Source organism: Corylus avellana, chromosome 8 (assembly GCF_965113065.1).
Source record: "Corylus avellana chromosome 8, dhCorAvel1.hap1.2, whole genome shotgun sequence".
Taxonomy (NCBI): domain Eukaryota; kingdom Viridiplantae; phylum Streptophyta; class Magnoliopsida; order Fagales; family Betulaceae; genus Corylus; species Corylus avellana.
In genome coordinates this window covers 2,561,664-2,577,056 of record NC_142497.1, presented here as the reverse complement: position 1 = coordinate 2,577,056, position 15,393 = coordinate 2,561,664, and the positions used below count along the sequence as shown (strand labels likewise).

Genomic DNA, 15,393 nt, shown 5'->3' with positions numbered 1-15,393 from the left:
GATTGGAAGTGACCGACTTTGCTAAAGAATGTGCTCTGAATATGGATGATTACATCTTCTTGGGAAGCAATGTGATTCTTTCCTCAACAAGAAATATAATGACATCAATTTAATTACTTGCTTCATTTTTATATTCTTGCTAAGCATTTGATTAATTTAAGGAATGAGTTACAAATGCCAAAGCCTATTCCTAGGTATTTCTTTCCTAAGTGTTCCCTTAATCAATTTATGAATAATTTTATTTAGTAGATTCATATACAACTGTCATATAATTGGATGATATAAAAATAAAAATAGTCATTGGATGCATGAATGATGATATACATCACACGGGTGTGCATGAACAGTCATGCACGCATGTGTGATTTCATATTTTAAAATATTAAAATATTATATTCTAATATTTTAATTATTAAAAAAAATAAAAAAATAAACATAGGCATGCATGACTGTTCATACACGCCCGTGTGATGTTTATCATCACTCTTGGATGCACACCTAGTTTTTATTTTATTTTATTTTTTATGTGCTAATCTAAGGGCTGAAAGTTATTGTCACGCCATCTAGCTACATGACAATAGTACAAAAGTGTTACTCATAATTTTTATAATTGCAACTCATCATGGCATTATTGTGGGTAGGTATGCCTCAATGTACTGTATAGTATGCCAATGACCTTTCATAGTTCAATGTTTCCTGGCAAGTTCATTGATTGCAGACTATAAGTGCCAGCAAAGTTTTTCATTCCTTAAGAAAATTCTGATTTAGACCCCAAGTTAAACAATTTAGAAAAATGTCAATTTCATCATACAGTGCAAATAATCAATTTTCAATCAATATCCAAGAAAGCGTAAAATCAATTAACATAAAGATTTTGGTAATGAAGTAGAAACTTTTTGAAGAAATCTTCAAAAATAAAAATACTCGAAGGCTAGCCAACCCCAAAACGTCCATTATAGAAGACTTACGTTACAAATTGTTCTTAATTAAACTTATCGCTTTAGGCCTCAAAATACATCGAGCCAGCCTTGAACTTAGGTCCACCCCTCTCTTTTTATAAATGGTGTCTGTTCTGCTTAAGGGCAATGGGCTCACCTTCATCATAGCCTTATATTGTACATAAACTTTTGGAAAATTCACCAAATAGAGAAGGGAAAAAAAAAAAAACAGTATTAATTTAATTACCTTAAGGTTCCGTGGCATTTGTGCAAGTACTTCACACAATCTAGTCAATCACATCTCACAAGCTGTACACCCCATTTAAGTGCCATTACCATGATAGGCAAACCATTCAAAAACAATGCATGAATGCCCACGCATATACGCCCTCGCAACAACCAAACCAAGAAAGCATGGATGATTAAAGGCCTGTTTAGAATTGTGTTAAGAAGTTTAAAAAGTATCTTGAGGCTTTAAAAGTTCGAAAAAAACTTAAAAATGAAGTTTTTTCTGAAGCTAGAAGTTTTTTTTCTCGACGCAATTTCGATCATGTTCTAAATAATTAAAATTAAGAAAGGATTATTGGAGTGAAATGCTTGAAGATGCCAGGCCTGCAGTGGAGTAGCTGGGAACTGTGTACTTAGTAATGAGCTTTTTTAAATCATGATAGGTAGGCTAGTAGGATCAACATGTCTCACTCTGAGTGTCTCTTTACTGCAGCTTCATCAATCATTATGAAAAGGCATTGATGGCAGTTTGGTGAGCTCAGTTACTGCCTCCATTAACTATTTTACCAGTGACCAAAGATGCCTTCACAGTCATTAGACCAACCATGCTAGAGGTAAAAGACTACCCTCTTCTTAATATACCCTGTCGTCTCCTTTTGTTGTTTGGTTTTGCTGATTAAACCTACTGACCCATAGGCTATAGCAGCCTTTACTTTATAACTATTTGATGACCTTGTTTTTTGTATTCCCTGCAGCTCTCTTGTTGGCTTTCTTTACTTGAAACTAAAGAACCTTTGTTGGGTATGTGTAGTATGGAAACGGGGGAGGTTAGTGGTGAGAGGGGAATGCACTTGGTATGGCAAGATCTTAGTGTTGTGCTCCCAAACTTTGGAGATGGACACACCAGGAGATTGCTTGATGGGCTCAGTGGGTATGCTGAACCTGGCAGGATCATGGCTATTATGGGTCCTTCTGGCTCTGGGAAATCCACCCTTCTTGATGCTTTAGCTGGTTCTCTTTCTCTCTCTCTCTCTCTCTAAGGAAGTGACTCTGTCATTGATATGCATGAACAATTAAAGCATGTTCATCTTGATCGATTTTCCAAGTTAATGATCATGACACATACAAAACATTCTTGTAAAGCATATCTTGGTCTTATAACATATTATTGTAGTCTTAATATGACGATCTTTCTTCCCCTTGAAAGTTGACGGCTTGTTAGAGCTTTTATATATATATATATATATATATATATATATATATATGAGGAAAAAGAAAAAGAAAAACCGTTTCATAACCCTTGGATACTTTTACTTTATTCTCTTTTTTTTTTTTTTTTTCCTTTCTCATTTTAATTTGCAGCAAAAACTGAGGCAGCAGGATCTTCCTCAAGTGCAGGCAGTGAAAGACTTGTTAATATATATATATATATTTTAAAACTTTTAGTCTAATAAAATCTCCATCATTTTTCTGCATTATCAAAGCATATAACCCTTCCCTTCCTATACTTTATTCCCATTCTATGAAGTTACGTAGGTCATGTAAGTAACTTCATCTTTTAATTGGCTTATCTTTTAGATCTTATTAATTTTTAGTTCCATTCTAATGGTCTAACCCAACTTTTTTCTTTAAAAAAAGAAACAATATTCCAAACTGTCTCTATGAAAATTGTTTGATAATATCAAAAGAATGCATTTAATGTCAATGAAGTTTCGTGAGATAGAGGGAAATGTGCATTTACTGCAGCACGTGGAATTTAGCATTATGCAGAAACACACAAATCATGTGAATGAAGCAAAACCTCAACACGTCACCAAGACAAGAGCAATTTTTAAACCACCTTGTTTCTTCAAGTGTAGAAAAATAAAACTAAGTCCCTAGAAAAAGGATGAATGCTTAATTAAATTAGCATGAAAAGTTTGATACATTGTTTCATGTGTTAGTCCAAGCTTAGGCCAAGTGCATTTGAAATTTTCACCACTTGATGGGTGCTGGCAGTTTAGTTTAAGAGGCTAATTAGTAGATAATTTCTAGATTATATATCCAGCACAAAAGAGTTAAGTAATTAACTTAATTACAAAATAAAAGAGGGTTTTAGCTAGGGTTTTACTTTGGACAAGAGCTGTCAATTGATTACTTGATGGCTAATTTGTGTAATTTAGTTCTTGCCATATTCATACTTTGTTGTGGTAAATTAATGATCCTTGAGCTTTTGCAGGTAGGCTCTCAGGAAACACTGTCATGTCTGGAAATGTTCTTCTTAATGGGAGGAAGGGGAGACTAGACTATGGTGTTCTTGTAAGTTATTTATTTACATACATCCATGAATGTGTTCATATATGCATTAGAATTTACATAGTGATTATAGAAACCCGAAATAGTTCCATGCTTCTCATTTCAGTTCTGAATCCAGTGATACAATGAAAAATTGTTCAAATTTCTTCTTGTGCAACCATATAAGGGCCACTTCTTTGACCAATTTCTCTTCAAATACTTTTTCTTCTTTTTTTGCTGTTGAAAATTTCAGGCTTATATGACCCAAGAAGATATATTGTTGGGAACATTAACAATTAGAGAAACCTTAACTTACTCAGCCCATATGAGGCTTCCAACTACCATGACCAAACAAGAGATTAATGGCATTGTAGAGGGAACCATTATAGAAATGGGTCTGCAAGATTGCGCAGACGGGCTGATTGGAAACTGGCATTTGAGAGGTATAAGTGGAGGGGAGAAGAAGAGACTAAGCATTGCACTTGAAATCCTCACAAGGCCCAGCCTCTTGTTTCTTGATGAACCTACAAGTGGCCTTGACAGTGCCTCAGCATTCTTTGTTGTTCAAACTCTTAGAAATATTGCTCATGGTGGCAGAACAGTTATCTCTTCCATCCATCAGCCAAGTAGTGAGGTGTTTGCACTCTTTGATGATCTTTTTCTACTTTCTGGTGGTCAAACAGTATATTTTGGAGCAGCAAAGTTGTCCCTTGAGGTACAAACTATCACAAGCAATGACTCATTTTCCTGTGAACATGCCTTGTGGTTTTTCTCTATCCATCAATACTTTTGTTATGTTAAAACTTAATCCTAAAAACTAAACTGAAAGTTAAATTTTCATGTATTAATGTTGCAGTTCTTTGCTAAATCGGGATTTCCATGTCCAAGTCGAAGAAATCCCTCCGATCACTTTCTCCGTTGTATCAATTCAGACTTTGATGTAGTGAAGAAGTCTTTCTTGGAATCTCGCGGAATACGTGTACGTATGCGGTCACACTTCTACTGTCATAGTATTTAATTATATGCTCTTTCTCTTAAAACTAACATCACAAGATCTCAAAAGCTTGCCAATATGCTTTAAGAGACACATTTTTACCACTTATTTCAACACCATCAACCAGACAAAACATGTAAGACCTTTAAGCATCATATGTCCTTCAAACTTGTGCTGAATAAATGCATATTGTAACTTAGAATTTTGGCATGCATGCTGTCTTTAATTAAACTTATGGTCACTAAATCTTTCCTTCCTTTTATTACAGGAAATCCAAGAATCGTCAGATCCTTTGATTACCTTGGCAGCAGTGGAGATCAAAGCAAAGCTTGTTGAGAAATACAGGTGGTCAGAGTATGCAAAAAGGGCAAGGACAAGGATTCAAGAAATCTCATCTATTGTAAGCATTTTATATTCCACTGTTGTATTTTTAAATGATCAGTTATCCCTTTTTCTACTTTCTTTTGCTATTAACATTCATTACCATTTTCCATCCTAAAGGTGAGTTTTGTACCTGTGTGGCACCAATGAAGAGAAACATGTTTGTACATAATGCAAGGGTTGATGGGGGTATAGTGTATCAATAAAATACATTTTCTCAAAAGCATATTTTACACTTGATGCAAAGGATATTAATTTTTAAGGGATATTGGGAATTTATGAGATGTGTTGATAACCAAAATTCTTAGCCAAATTAAAGTTCAAGAAGTGTGTTCAACTTTTGCTACTTGTAAACAGATAATCAACAAGTACTTATGCTGCAGGAAGGACTTCCAATTGAGAGAAAAGGAGGGAGCCAAGCCAGTTGGTGGAAGCAACTCTCAACTTTGACTCACAGATCTATTGTGAACATGTCTAGAGATGTAGGGTATTACTGGTTAAGGATTATAAGCTATACAGCCTTATCTATATGCGTTGGTACCATGTTCTTTGATATTGGAACAAGTTATACCTCAATCTTGGCACGTGCAGCTTGTGGTGGATATGTAGTCGGCTTTATGACATTCATGTCCATTGTAGGCTTCCCATCCTTTATAGAAGAAATGAAGGTGCAATAATATACATATATTTCAAGGATAAGTTAGACTAACATAGTCCAGCTTGTGTCTGATGAATGATTTTTCTTAAGACAGGTTTTCCATGGAGAAAGGCTCAATGGGCATTATGGGATTGCTGTGTACATTCTGTCCAATTTCCTCTCTTCTTTCCCATTCTTGGCTCTGATGTCACTTGCTACCGGAACTATAACTTACTACATGGTGAAATTCCGGACGGAATTTTCAAATTTTGCGTATTTCTGCCTCCTTCTTCTCAGCTCGGTGGCGGTGGTAGAGAGCTCCATGATGATTATAGCGTCACTTGTTCCTAACTTCTTGATGGGGCTCATAGTTGGAGCCGGATATTTAGTAAGAAAACTGAACTTCATCATCCATGCTAAGCTTCTCCTTCTTCAGCTAAATACTAAATCAATGTCATTATCATCATTGATAAAATTTTGTGTATAGGGAATTATGACGATGACCTCCGGGTTCTTCCGGTTGCTGCCTGATCTTCCCAAGCCTTTCTGGAGATATCCACTTTCTTACATCAATTATGGGACATGGGCAATACAGGTAGTTTAACTAAATTATATGTTTCATATCTTCAACCTTACAAGTAAAAAATTCTTTTAACAAGTGCAGAATACCAATTGGTATGACTCTGAGGATTCATTTTCCAGGCACACAGGCAAGATTAAACAATAACTTATTAGAAAATCTTAGATTGAAGTACATCAAATCCAACAAATAAATAGTTTCTTGACCCAAGAGAGGCTTATCATTTTAAAATGCAGCATTAATTCCAGTGCATCATACATGGCTAACCAGAACCTAATAACATAGAGATCATATGAAGGCATTAATAATCCTAAGCATTGGATTGAGCATCTTTATACTGAAAAACGCAGGGAGCATACAAGAATGATATGATAGGCCTTGAGTTTGATTCTTCTGTACCTGGAGGCGCAAAAATAAAAGGGGAAATTATCCTCACAAGCATTCTGGGTGTTGAACTGGATCATTCAAAGTGGTGGGACTTGGGTGCAATTGTAGCCATTCTCATATCTATGAGACTTCTCTTCTTTGCCATCCTCAAGTTGAAGGAGAGAGTTTCACCCTTTTTCCGAACACTATACACCAAGAGAACTCTACATTATCTCAAAAAGAGGCCTTCATTCAGGAAAACCCCTCTTTTCCCTTCCAAGAGGCATCATCAACATCTCCATTCACTTTCTTCGCAGGAGGGTCTCAACTCCCCTATAACTTAGAAGAAACAACTCACACTGTTCTGATTACAAACCTTGGAGTCCTATGTTTGGCATGTTGAGTTACAATGTTTTTTAAAGAATTGTATGTTTACCTATGAACTTAATGCATATGTGCTTTCTTTTTCTTTTTTCCTTTTTATATTAAAAAAAAAGGGTAGATCGGGCAACCAGAGTGGTTTCTCTACCTGAACGAGATTGCAAACATTCCCTCAAATCAAAGTGATCCATAGGTTGATTTAGCCCTAATAAGGCATATGTGAGACTCAATCCAGTTTACACCAATAGACATGAGGATTTCCATTGCAGGAGTTGAACTTATGTCTCGGTTAGTGGTTATCCAACCTAATAACCGGCGGTTTTATAACTGCTTTTTTTATATGGGCTTTTTAAGTGTTTTGGGCCGTCAATGAGCCTATTTTTTGGGCTTATTTTAATTGTTTTGGGCCAAAATGTTCCCAAAAATATAGAACATTTTGGGAACATTTATTAATAAAAAAATACATTTATTAATATAAAAAACATTTTGGGCTTTAAAATTTTGTTTCTCCCTCCAAAACGATGCCGTTTTTGGTGTTTAACACCAAAACGACATCATTTTGGATGTTTTATTATAAAATTTATTAATATAAAATATTTAATTTATATTTATATTATTGTATATAAAGGTAGGCGGTTAGCGGTTATAACTGTCTTGTCCAACTCTTTAGGCGGTTAGTAATTTTTAATAACCGACTACCTAAGTGATTAGCGGTTGACGAGGCGGTTATTTACCCAACTACTTGTGGATTAAACCTAAGACTACTGAATCACCACCCTTGACGATAAATTGGTAATATGTGTGCTTATATCCATAAAATGATGAGATCAATAATTTATGATGAAACAAGCCATATATATATATATATATATATATAAATGAGTTAGAAAAATTGCAATAAACAAAGTTTTTAATGAATTTCTATTTCTCGACAGGCAGCAATGCAGCATCCAAATTGATGCTAAATTAATTAATAAAAAAGAAAAGAAAAGAAAAACAGACTCTGAATTAACGAAAAATGAAAGAATAAAAACCCGCGAAAGAGACTAACTGAAAACGAGAATCAGTTCATTAGTAAATTACCTATTTAACCCCACCACGGCATCCATGATCCACCCATTCTTTTAAAAATCGAAGTCCCTGCGATTCCCTCCAAGAAAATGGACCCAGAAACTTCTTCTTCCTCTGCTTCGCCATCCCCTGCACCCTCGCCATCCACCGATCCCCTACCGTTCGATGTGTCTACTTCGACGGCCCAAGAATGCCTTATTGCCCTCGGGATTCTCTGCAGTGAGGATCACAGCACCGAAGCCGTGGAGGCCATCCTTTCCCACCACCCGGAGATTATGCTCAGCATCCAAAGCCTCATCCACTACAAAACGGCGTTGCTCTGCGACTCTACCACCCGCAGACTCGAATGCCTCAACGACGCCGTCGAGTCCTCATGCCAAGCTATAGCGCTGTCCCCGAACACCATCTCCTTCGCACTCTTCCACGCCATCTTGCTCTTCCAACTCGCCCGAAACGACCCCGGTTTGTACGAAGCCGTGGTCCAAGAATGCGATCACGCGTTGCTGATCGAGAACCCGACGGAGCCAGGGTACGAAGTCCCGGTCCAGGCTTTGCGGCTCAAGAAGATGAGGGAGGTTATCGTGGACCTGACCGAGAAATCCAAGTGCCAGATCATCGTTCTTGGAGGCGGGAACAGGAGGGACAAGTGGAAACGGCTTGTAGAGGATAATTCCCTGGCGGAGGTAAAGGCTGAGTTCGAGGCTGCCCTACGGAGAAAGAGGAGGATCCCAGGGCGGAGGGCGCCTCCGGATTTCGAGTCACCCTCGCCGGACGATCGGTTGACAAAGAAAAAGATGATCAAGAAACACAAGAAAGTTGAGTCCAACGACGTCGCTACCATCAGTCGAGTCAGGGCGTTCTGGAACGACAAGATGAGTGTGAAAGAAAAGAGGAAGTTGTTGAGAATCGGAATCGAAGATCTCAAAGTGTATTTAGATAAGAACAAGTTTGGAATGGCAAAGGAAGTTTTGACGGAAGCGATTGATTATGCTAAGGCAGAGAATATATGGAGTTTTTGGGCGTGCTCTTACTGCAGAGAGAGGGTTATTGATTCAGATATGGACAAGCATCTTATGGGTCATTTAGGTACTGTATCCATATCGGAGACTTCTCTATCGCTTTTGCCGGATGGAGCTCCCAAATTGGTGGTTGATATGGTCGAAAAAGGCGTTTGGAAGCCCGTGGAATCGATTTCTGCCACCACTGCTACTGCAGATTGGCCCCATGTTGAAGACAGTGAGCGGGCAGAAATCATAAAGAGAATTCATGCGAAACTGCAATTGTTTACGGGTAGAAAATGTCTTACTTGGAGGCATCTCAATGCACTGCAGAACTTGATAATCGAATTGCTGCAAAAAAACCATAATATTCCTAAATTGGTGATTATGGATCTTTGGCTTCACCACACGCTCCAATTGATATGCTCTTTGGAAGCTCCGGAGCTCAATCTTGTTCTTCAGTTGTTGGAAGATCTGGCAAATGCTTGCGCTTTGCATTGTCTTGGTGATATCATTTCAGAGGAAGACGTTAGAGGCAATAACTGGTTTTGGGGCAACGCTCGAGAGAGCCTTTTTTTCAGCAGCGACTTATCAGCTCTCCTTTTCGATGACCGGTTGTTGCGAGGACAGACTGTTGAGCCGGCCAATGGAACTGCAGTGTTAACTTCAATTCCTGAACATTGTGTTGCTGATTATGATTGTGATAGTGATGCTTTTGTTTCTTGGCTATGGACGGAAGGTCCTACAATTGGGGAGCAAATAAGGGCGTGGGTAAGTCTGAGAGAAGCTAGCCCAACTCAGGGAATGGAGTTGTACAAGATTGTTGAAGATGAATCTCGCCGTTTGAACCGAATGTGTGAAAGAAAAGGCGAGTATTTGAGATATGAGAAACCGTTGGAGAATGTTGAGAAAACAATTTCAAGCTTATGTGTTGATGAAAATAGCAAAAGGGAACAAATTTCACAAGGTTATGTATCCCTCTTGTTCAAACGGTGGAAAGAGCTGGAGAATGAGAGTGAGGATGATGAGGGTGCTGCTGAGTTGGATATCATATGGAGTATTATGAAGGAATCAGAAGCAGATTTTGAAATTCAAATGGCAATCCAGAGGCAGAAAAATCGTCTGGCTCAAGAGGTAAATTAATGCTTGTTTAATCCATATGGAGTCTATTCTTGATCCTTTATGGTCTCTCACCATGTCAAGTGTTGCAGCTTTACCAACTTGATGCTATAATCGCGGCGACTCTTTCTGCATTGGAGCAGACGGGGCTGCAAGCTGGGATGGTAACTATGTTTGACTACCGGTTTGCCTTGGTGCCCCAGTTGAAGTCATTCATGAAGGTTTGTATTGGTGTTTTCTTGAATGTTCTTACCTTTTTGTTGGCAACTATTTTTAGTTTTATTTTTGGGATAAATCTTTCCTTTCTAGGCGCGGCTGGAGGATCTGGCCTACAAAGATGCTGCAGAAAAATCTAATGCGGCAGCAAAAGCTTTGTTAGCAGAGCTTCCTGATGACAAGAACACTAACAAAGGAAAATCAAAGAATAAAAAGAAGAAAAAGGATCACATAAAGGCCAAGGATTCTGAGGTTTGTATTGCTGGTTTTGTTATAATGTTTCTTTTCATTGTAGCAGACTTTGTCTTGTATATATAATGCACAATTCCTGTATTGTAGGCAGCTGGTGGTAGTGAGGAGCAGCATCCAACCAGTGTGCCTGTTGTCTCCCCTGAACCCTATGAAGATATTGGTTCAAGTGAGCAGCAGCATCCCACCAATGTGCCTGTTGTCTCCCCTGATGGGAATGAAGATTTTGGTTCAAGTGGGCAGCAGCATCCCACCAGTGTGCCTATTGTCTCCTCTGAACCCAATGAAGATGTTGGTTCAAGTCAATCCGGACCAGCCCCATTGCCTGTCAGCAGCATACAATTTGGTAATCTTAACTGGACTAATGTTTGTCAATCTAAGAGCTTCAAAAAGTGAACTTGAATAACAAGACTAGCATATATACATGTATACGATTTTACTTCTCATTTGTATAATAAAAAGTAGACAAGTTATGAATGCGCTTTGGGGCAAGTTTTGCTCTATCCATTGGCTATGTGAACTTGATGGGATTCAGAGTACATTTTGTGCTTGGTCTGACTTATATGTTGTTACTGATTGAGATTTGAGAAGAATATAAGGTCTCCAAAGCATGAAATTGCAGGCGCTCCTCCAAAAAAGAGTCGAACCCATATTCTAGTATTTATTCAATTAATTGAAGATTAAACCTGCTAAGACCTTTGATAATAATTTACGTACAAGGTGACATAAGTTCCAAGAGGATTAAAATTATGAGCTCGTCAATAAATTATGATGAAACAAGTCATATAAATATATATATATAATACACAATTCCAGTATTGTAGGCAGCTGGTGGTAGTGAGAAGTAGCATCCCACCAGTGAACCTAATGTAGATGTTGGTTCAAGTGAGCTGTAGCCCCCCTTGCCTTTCAGTGGCATACAATTTGGTAAACTTAACTGGACTAATTTTTGTGAAGCTCACAATTTCAGAGGGTAAGAAATCAAAAGGTGAAACTTGAATAACAAGATGTATAAGTTTTACCTCTCATTTGCAAACATACGTAGTTTGACAGTTCTCTGTACCCATTTCACTTGGACCCCAAGGGTTCAATACTTTATACTTACTGATAATGATAAGGAATGGGAAATTGTAGTTCTAGTTTCTGAAGAATTTGATAGTGTATCACTTTCCTTTATTGGGTTAAAATTTATAATTTATGAGTAAGTAATTATTGAGTACAATAGAATCAATAAATATTAAGATGGTAAATGAAGTTGTCCAGTTTTGTTTTGTTTTGTTTTTTTTTTCTTACCACATAAAATTGCCCTCTAAATATTCTCTGTTTGGGAGAAAATCAATTAGAGTTAATTTTCTTAAACCAACTCATTGGTGACCCGTGAACTTCGATCCGGAAGCAAGTCCGTTTGAGGTCCCTCGTTAGAGTGCAAATGGCCAGCATTGATGCACTTAGACGAACCACCTTGAACAGAGAAATGTTTCATACCAAATCAGGGAAGGTTTATCGTTACGGAACCACGAGCGGACTAAACCAAGTCAGCCCCGCAAGACAAACCATTTCGCTACACCCAACGTGCGATACGAAAGAGCCATACGGGATGCCATGTCTCACTTACCTAATTCCTGACTCAAGTAAAAGCAGATGTCCAATTAAGAAAAATATATGTCTATTCAAGCCTACCCCTGTCACAAAAAGCATGGGAACTGCCCCCCATAGTACGACCGGTGGGCCTACCCCTGCGAAGACTATGCTGGGTCAATCCTTATGGCCCACGTGTCAATGTCCTGATGATGACGAACGGCCCTGATCACAAGCACAATGGATGGTGGACAAGGGAGCGTAATAGTAGATCGTACGAAAACATGACTTTGGCAGCTCTTTGACCATTTTTTTTTTGTATGCACATATAAAAGAGAGCTAATTCAGCTTTAGGCAAGGAGATATTTTTTTTTTTTTTTTTTCGAAGAGAGAACTAGTGAAAGAACCCTCAATACAAGATAGAAGAAATCCAATTCGTGTCTGTGTTGCATTGCTATTCCCTAATTAGCATTTTATCATCTTTTTGGCTTGTGTATTAAAGTAAAGACTTGGTGGCCAGAAATTGTACAATCTTAAATTGTTGAAACAAGTGATCATATATGACTTCTGCTTAAGCAAAACCTTGAGAGCAATTTAAATCAATATCAAAACTCAAAAGTAGATACTCCAGATGAGAAGAAAAAACCCAAAAGAAAAGAATATACTTGTCGAGCAATAATGAGATAACAACTAATTTTAGGGTTCCTTTCGGTTTGTGATTTGAAAACACGTGATTTAAAAACATAATTTTTAAAAATATAATTAAGCGTTTGGTAAATTACAGTTTAGTGTTTAAAAACGGAGTGTCGTCTTTAAACCTTATTGGTTTCCTTAATTGTCAAGACTGTTGGTGAATGTCAACATGGACGTACACTTATTGGAGTAATGATATAAGGAGGATTAAAGTCTTCTAAAATGTGATGTGACTTTTAAAATTACTATTGACTTTGAGATAATCAATATTAAATGTCAGTCTATTGGTAATTTTAAAAGTCATATTACATTTGAGAGAACTCTAAAAAAACTTTTGTCCTTCTTATATTTGCTTATCGTGTATTTGTTCTTATTAAGCGGAATAATTCAAGAATATTGGATTTTGAGTACCACTATGATGTTAAAACAAATTAACTGATTAATTTTTATTTCTCTACAGGCAGCATCCAAATTGATTCTAAATTAATTAATTAAAAAAGAAAGCAAAACATACCTGAATTAACCAAAAATGAAAGAAAAAACCCGCGAAAGAAACTAACTGAAACCAGAATCCGTTTCTTACTAAATTACTTATTTAACTACCAGTACCAACCCTAACAAGAATTGGGCCTTCACCTTTTGCTAATTTAAGGCTCGATAATCTACTCAAAGCCTTTAAGACCCATTGGGCTTCATTACAAGAAAACCTGGCAAGAAATATGGGCTCCTCCTCAAACCCATCAACCCATTAGCCCAATCTGCGATGGGCAGAAATTGACATAACAAGCCCATTGTATGCCCTAAAACTAACATTCGATTAAGAAATCATATATCATATATGCATTAACTGGTATTTATAAAATTATGCCTAAATATGGTGGTGTGGATTTTCATAATACTGAACTTCGTGGCAATTAGGATAGTAATTAAAATGACTAATGACCCGACCATTATTAATGATTTTGATGTGTTCTTATTTGTGCTTTTTCATTATTCAGATATGTCGTGAAATTAGTGTTTGAGGCTTTATATAGAAGCAATAGCTAACTCATATCTAGTGTTTTGGACCTTTTTTTTTTGGACGTCATTATGATATCATTAAGGTGTAAAGTATGAAGAATAATATTAGAAATTACATTTTTATTTCACAATTATTTCACAATACTGACGTGTCAGTTTCAACTAACCTTTGATTTTTTTTTATTAAAAAAAAAAAAACAAGAACTGATCCAATGATTGGTTGAAACTGCCATGTCAGCATTATAGGATACTTAAGTGAAAAAAATATGAAAAATGTCAAAGGAGTATACGATCAAGATTCTCTTTGTTTCATTTAAAATGTAGTTTCGATTGAGCTTGTTTTATGATAATTGTCTTTAATTGGGGTATAAGTTATGCTTTGTGGTCTTTCATTGAATATATGGAAATTTATTAACAAAATTTTCCTCCCACCCTAAAAGTTAATGTTGAAAAGGAGAAGATGAGCCTTTATAAGAGTATTTCATTCTGAGTACTCTAGTAGTCCTTTCAAAATCTTCTCTCAAGGCAACAAATTAATGGCTGTCACTTCTTCTATGGATGAACAAGAAGATAGTGTTTCACAAAAAGGTGAGGAAGCATGGTTTGATGTGGCTGCAGACCCATGTGGAAAGGAATTTGAACTTCCTGATATCTCTACTCCAATGTTGAGCCCAAACAAATTGCTTTTCTCACTATACCAACACCTTGATTCTCCTGCTGTGCTAGAGAATGTTTTTGCATTAGACATGAACAATATTCTGTCTAGTGCTGGAAATCAATACTTTTCTACTTCACAAATCATGGAAATCGTTCCTCCAATGATCACCAACTCTAATTGTCAAGAAGGTATAACCAGAAATTCATCTGTTGAAGTAAACCATCATGTCCATTTTTCGCCATCTGCCAATTTGCTCGATTTTGAGCTTGCTGCTTTTAAAAAACAACTAGTCTATTTTCCAATCTCCTCTGGGTTTTCTTGGAATGCCTTGGATATGAATTTTTCATTGAGAAACCGACGATTTCATGGTTATAATTCTCTGTGTTTGGAAACTCATCCCATCCCTGCTCATGGCTCTGTCAGTATTGACAAATCCAATTTTGGCTCAAACATCCATTTCCCTAGTAGAAGCCAAATCAATTATGCCGATGCTCCATCAAAAAAACAAATCAGTTTTCTTCAAATAATTGATTTGTTCATCTTCCTGCTATGGCTAATACCCAACAAGCTTTTGGTAGTAGCTCATTGCAGATTTGCAGCAGGTTGGTCAAACTTCATTTCATGTAGCTCGAAATACTTACAAGGTAAAGTATGTATGCAGGGAGTGTGACAAAGAGTTCCCTAGTTATAGTGCCTTTGGAGGGCATATGAGTTTTGATGCAAGGACAAGAAGAAAGGGCGCATATGATTGAAGGCAGAGTTCTTAATAACAATACCATTATTGAAGGCGATTTGCAAGACGTTGTTTCTGCCATTCGCAATCAAGATTTTCCTCAAGATTGTCAATTAGAACCTTTCATCAATGAAGCCTGTTCCGGTCAGAGTACTAATCGGTCATCGTATTGATAATTTAGCTATATGGGCCGCCGCCACTACTATTAATGGTTGCATTCCATTTTGCCCATTTCCTAATAATTGTAGTTCCTTTTAAGTGATCTTAACCCCCTTAATC

The 15,393-nt window shown here is 37.1% G+C and overlaps 2 protein-coding genes across 2 annotated transcripts; both read left to right on the top strand.

The window, feature by feature from the left end:
- Positions 1-1,818: 1,818 nt before the first annotated feature.
- LOC132164536 (ABC transporter G family member 15) lies at positions 1,819-6,867 on the top strand. The gene is made up of 9 exons (XM_059575062.2): positions 1,819-2,177; positions 3,385-3,464; positions 3,694-4,155; positions 4,297-4,419; positions 4,703-4,834; positions 5,199-5,483; positions 5,568-5,840; positions 5,940-6,047; positions 6,383-6,867. Exons 1-9 carry the CDS (start codon positions 1,970-1,972, stop codon positions 6,740-6,742), a joined length of 2,031 nt encoding a protein of 676 aa, XP_059431045.2. The 5' UTR covers positions 1,819-1,969; the 3' UTR covers positions 6,743-6,867.
- A 919-nt stretch (positions 6,868-7,786) lies between these two features.
- LOC132164421 (uncharacterized) lies at positions 7,787-10,896 on the top strand. Its single transcript, XM_059574932.2, has 4 exons — positions 7,787-9,982; positions 10,060-10,188; positions 10,277-10,435; positions 10,523-10,896. Exons 1-4 carry the CDS (start codon positions 7,940-7,942, stop codon positions 10,826-10,828), a joined length of 2,637 nt encoding a protein of 878 aa, XP_059430915.2. The 5' UTR covers positions 7,787-7,939; the 3' UTR covers positions 10,829-10,896.
- Positions 10,897-15,393: the final 4,497 nt, after the last annotated feature.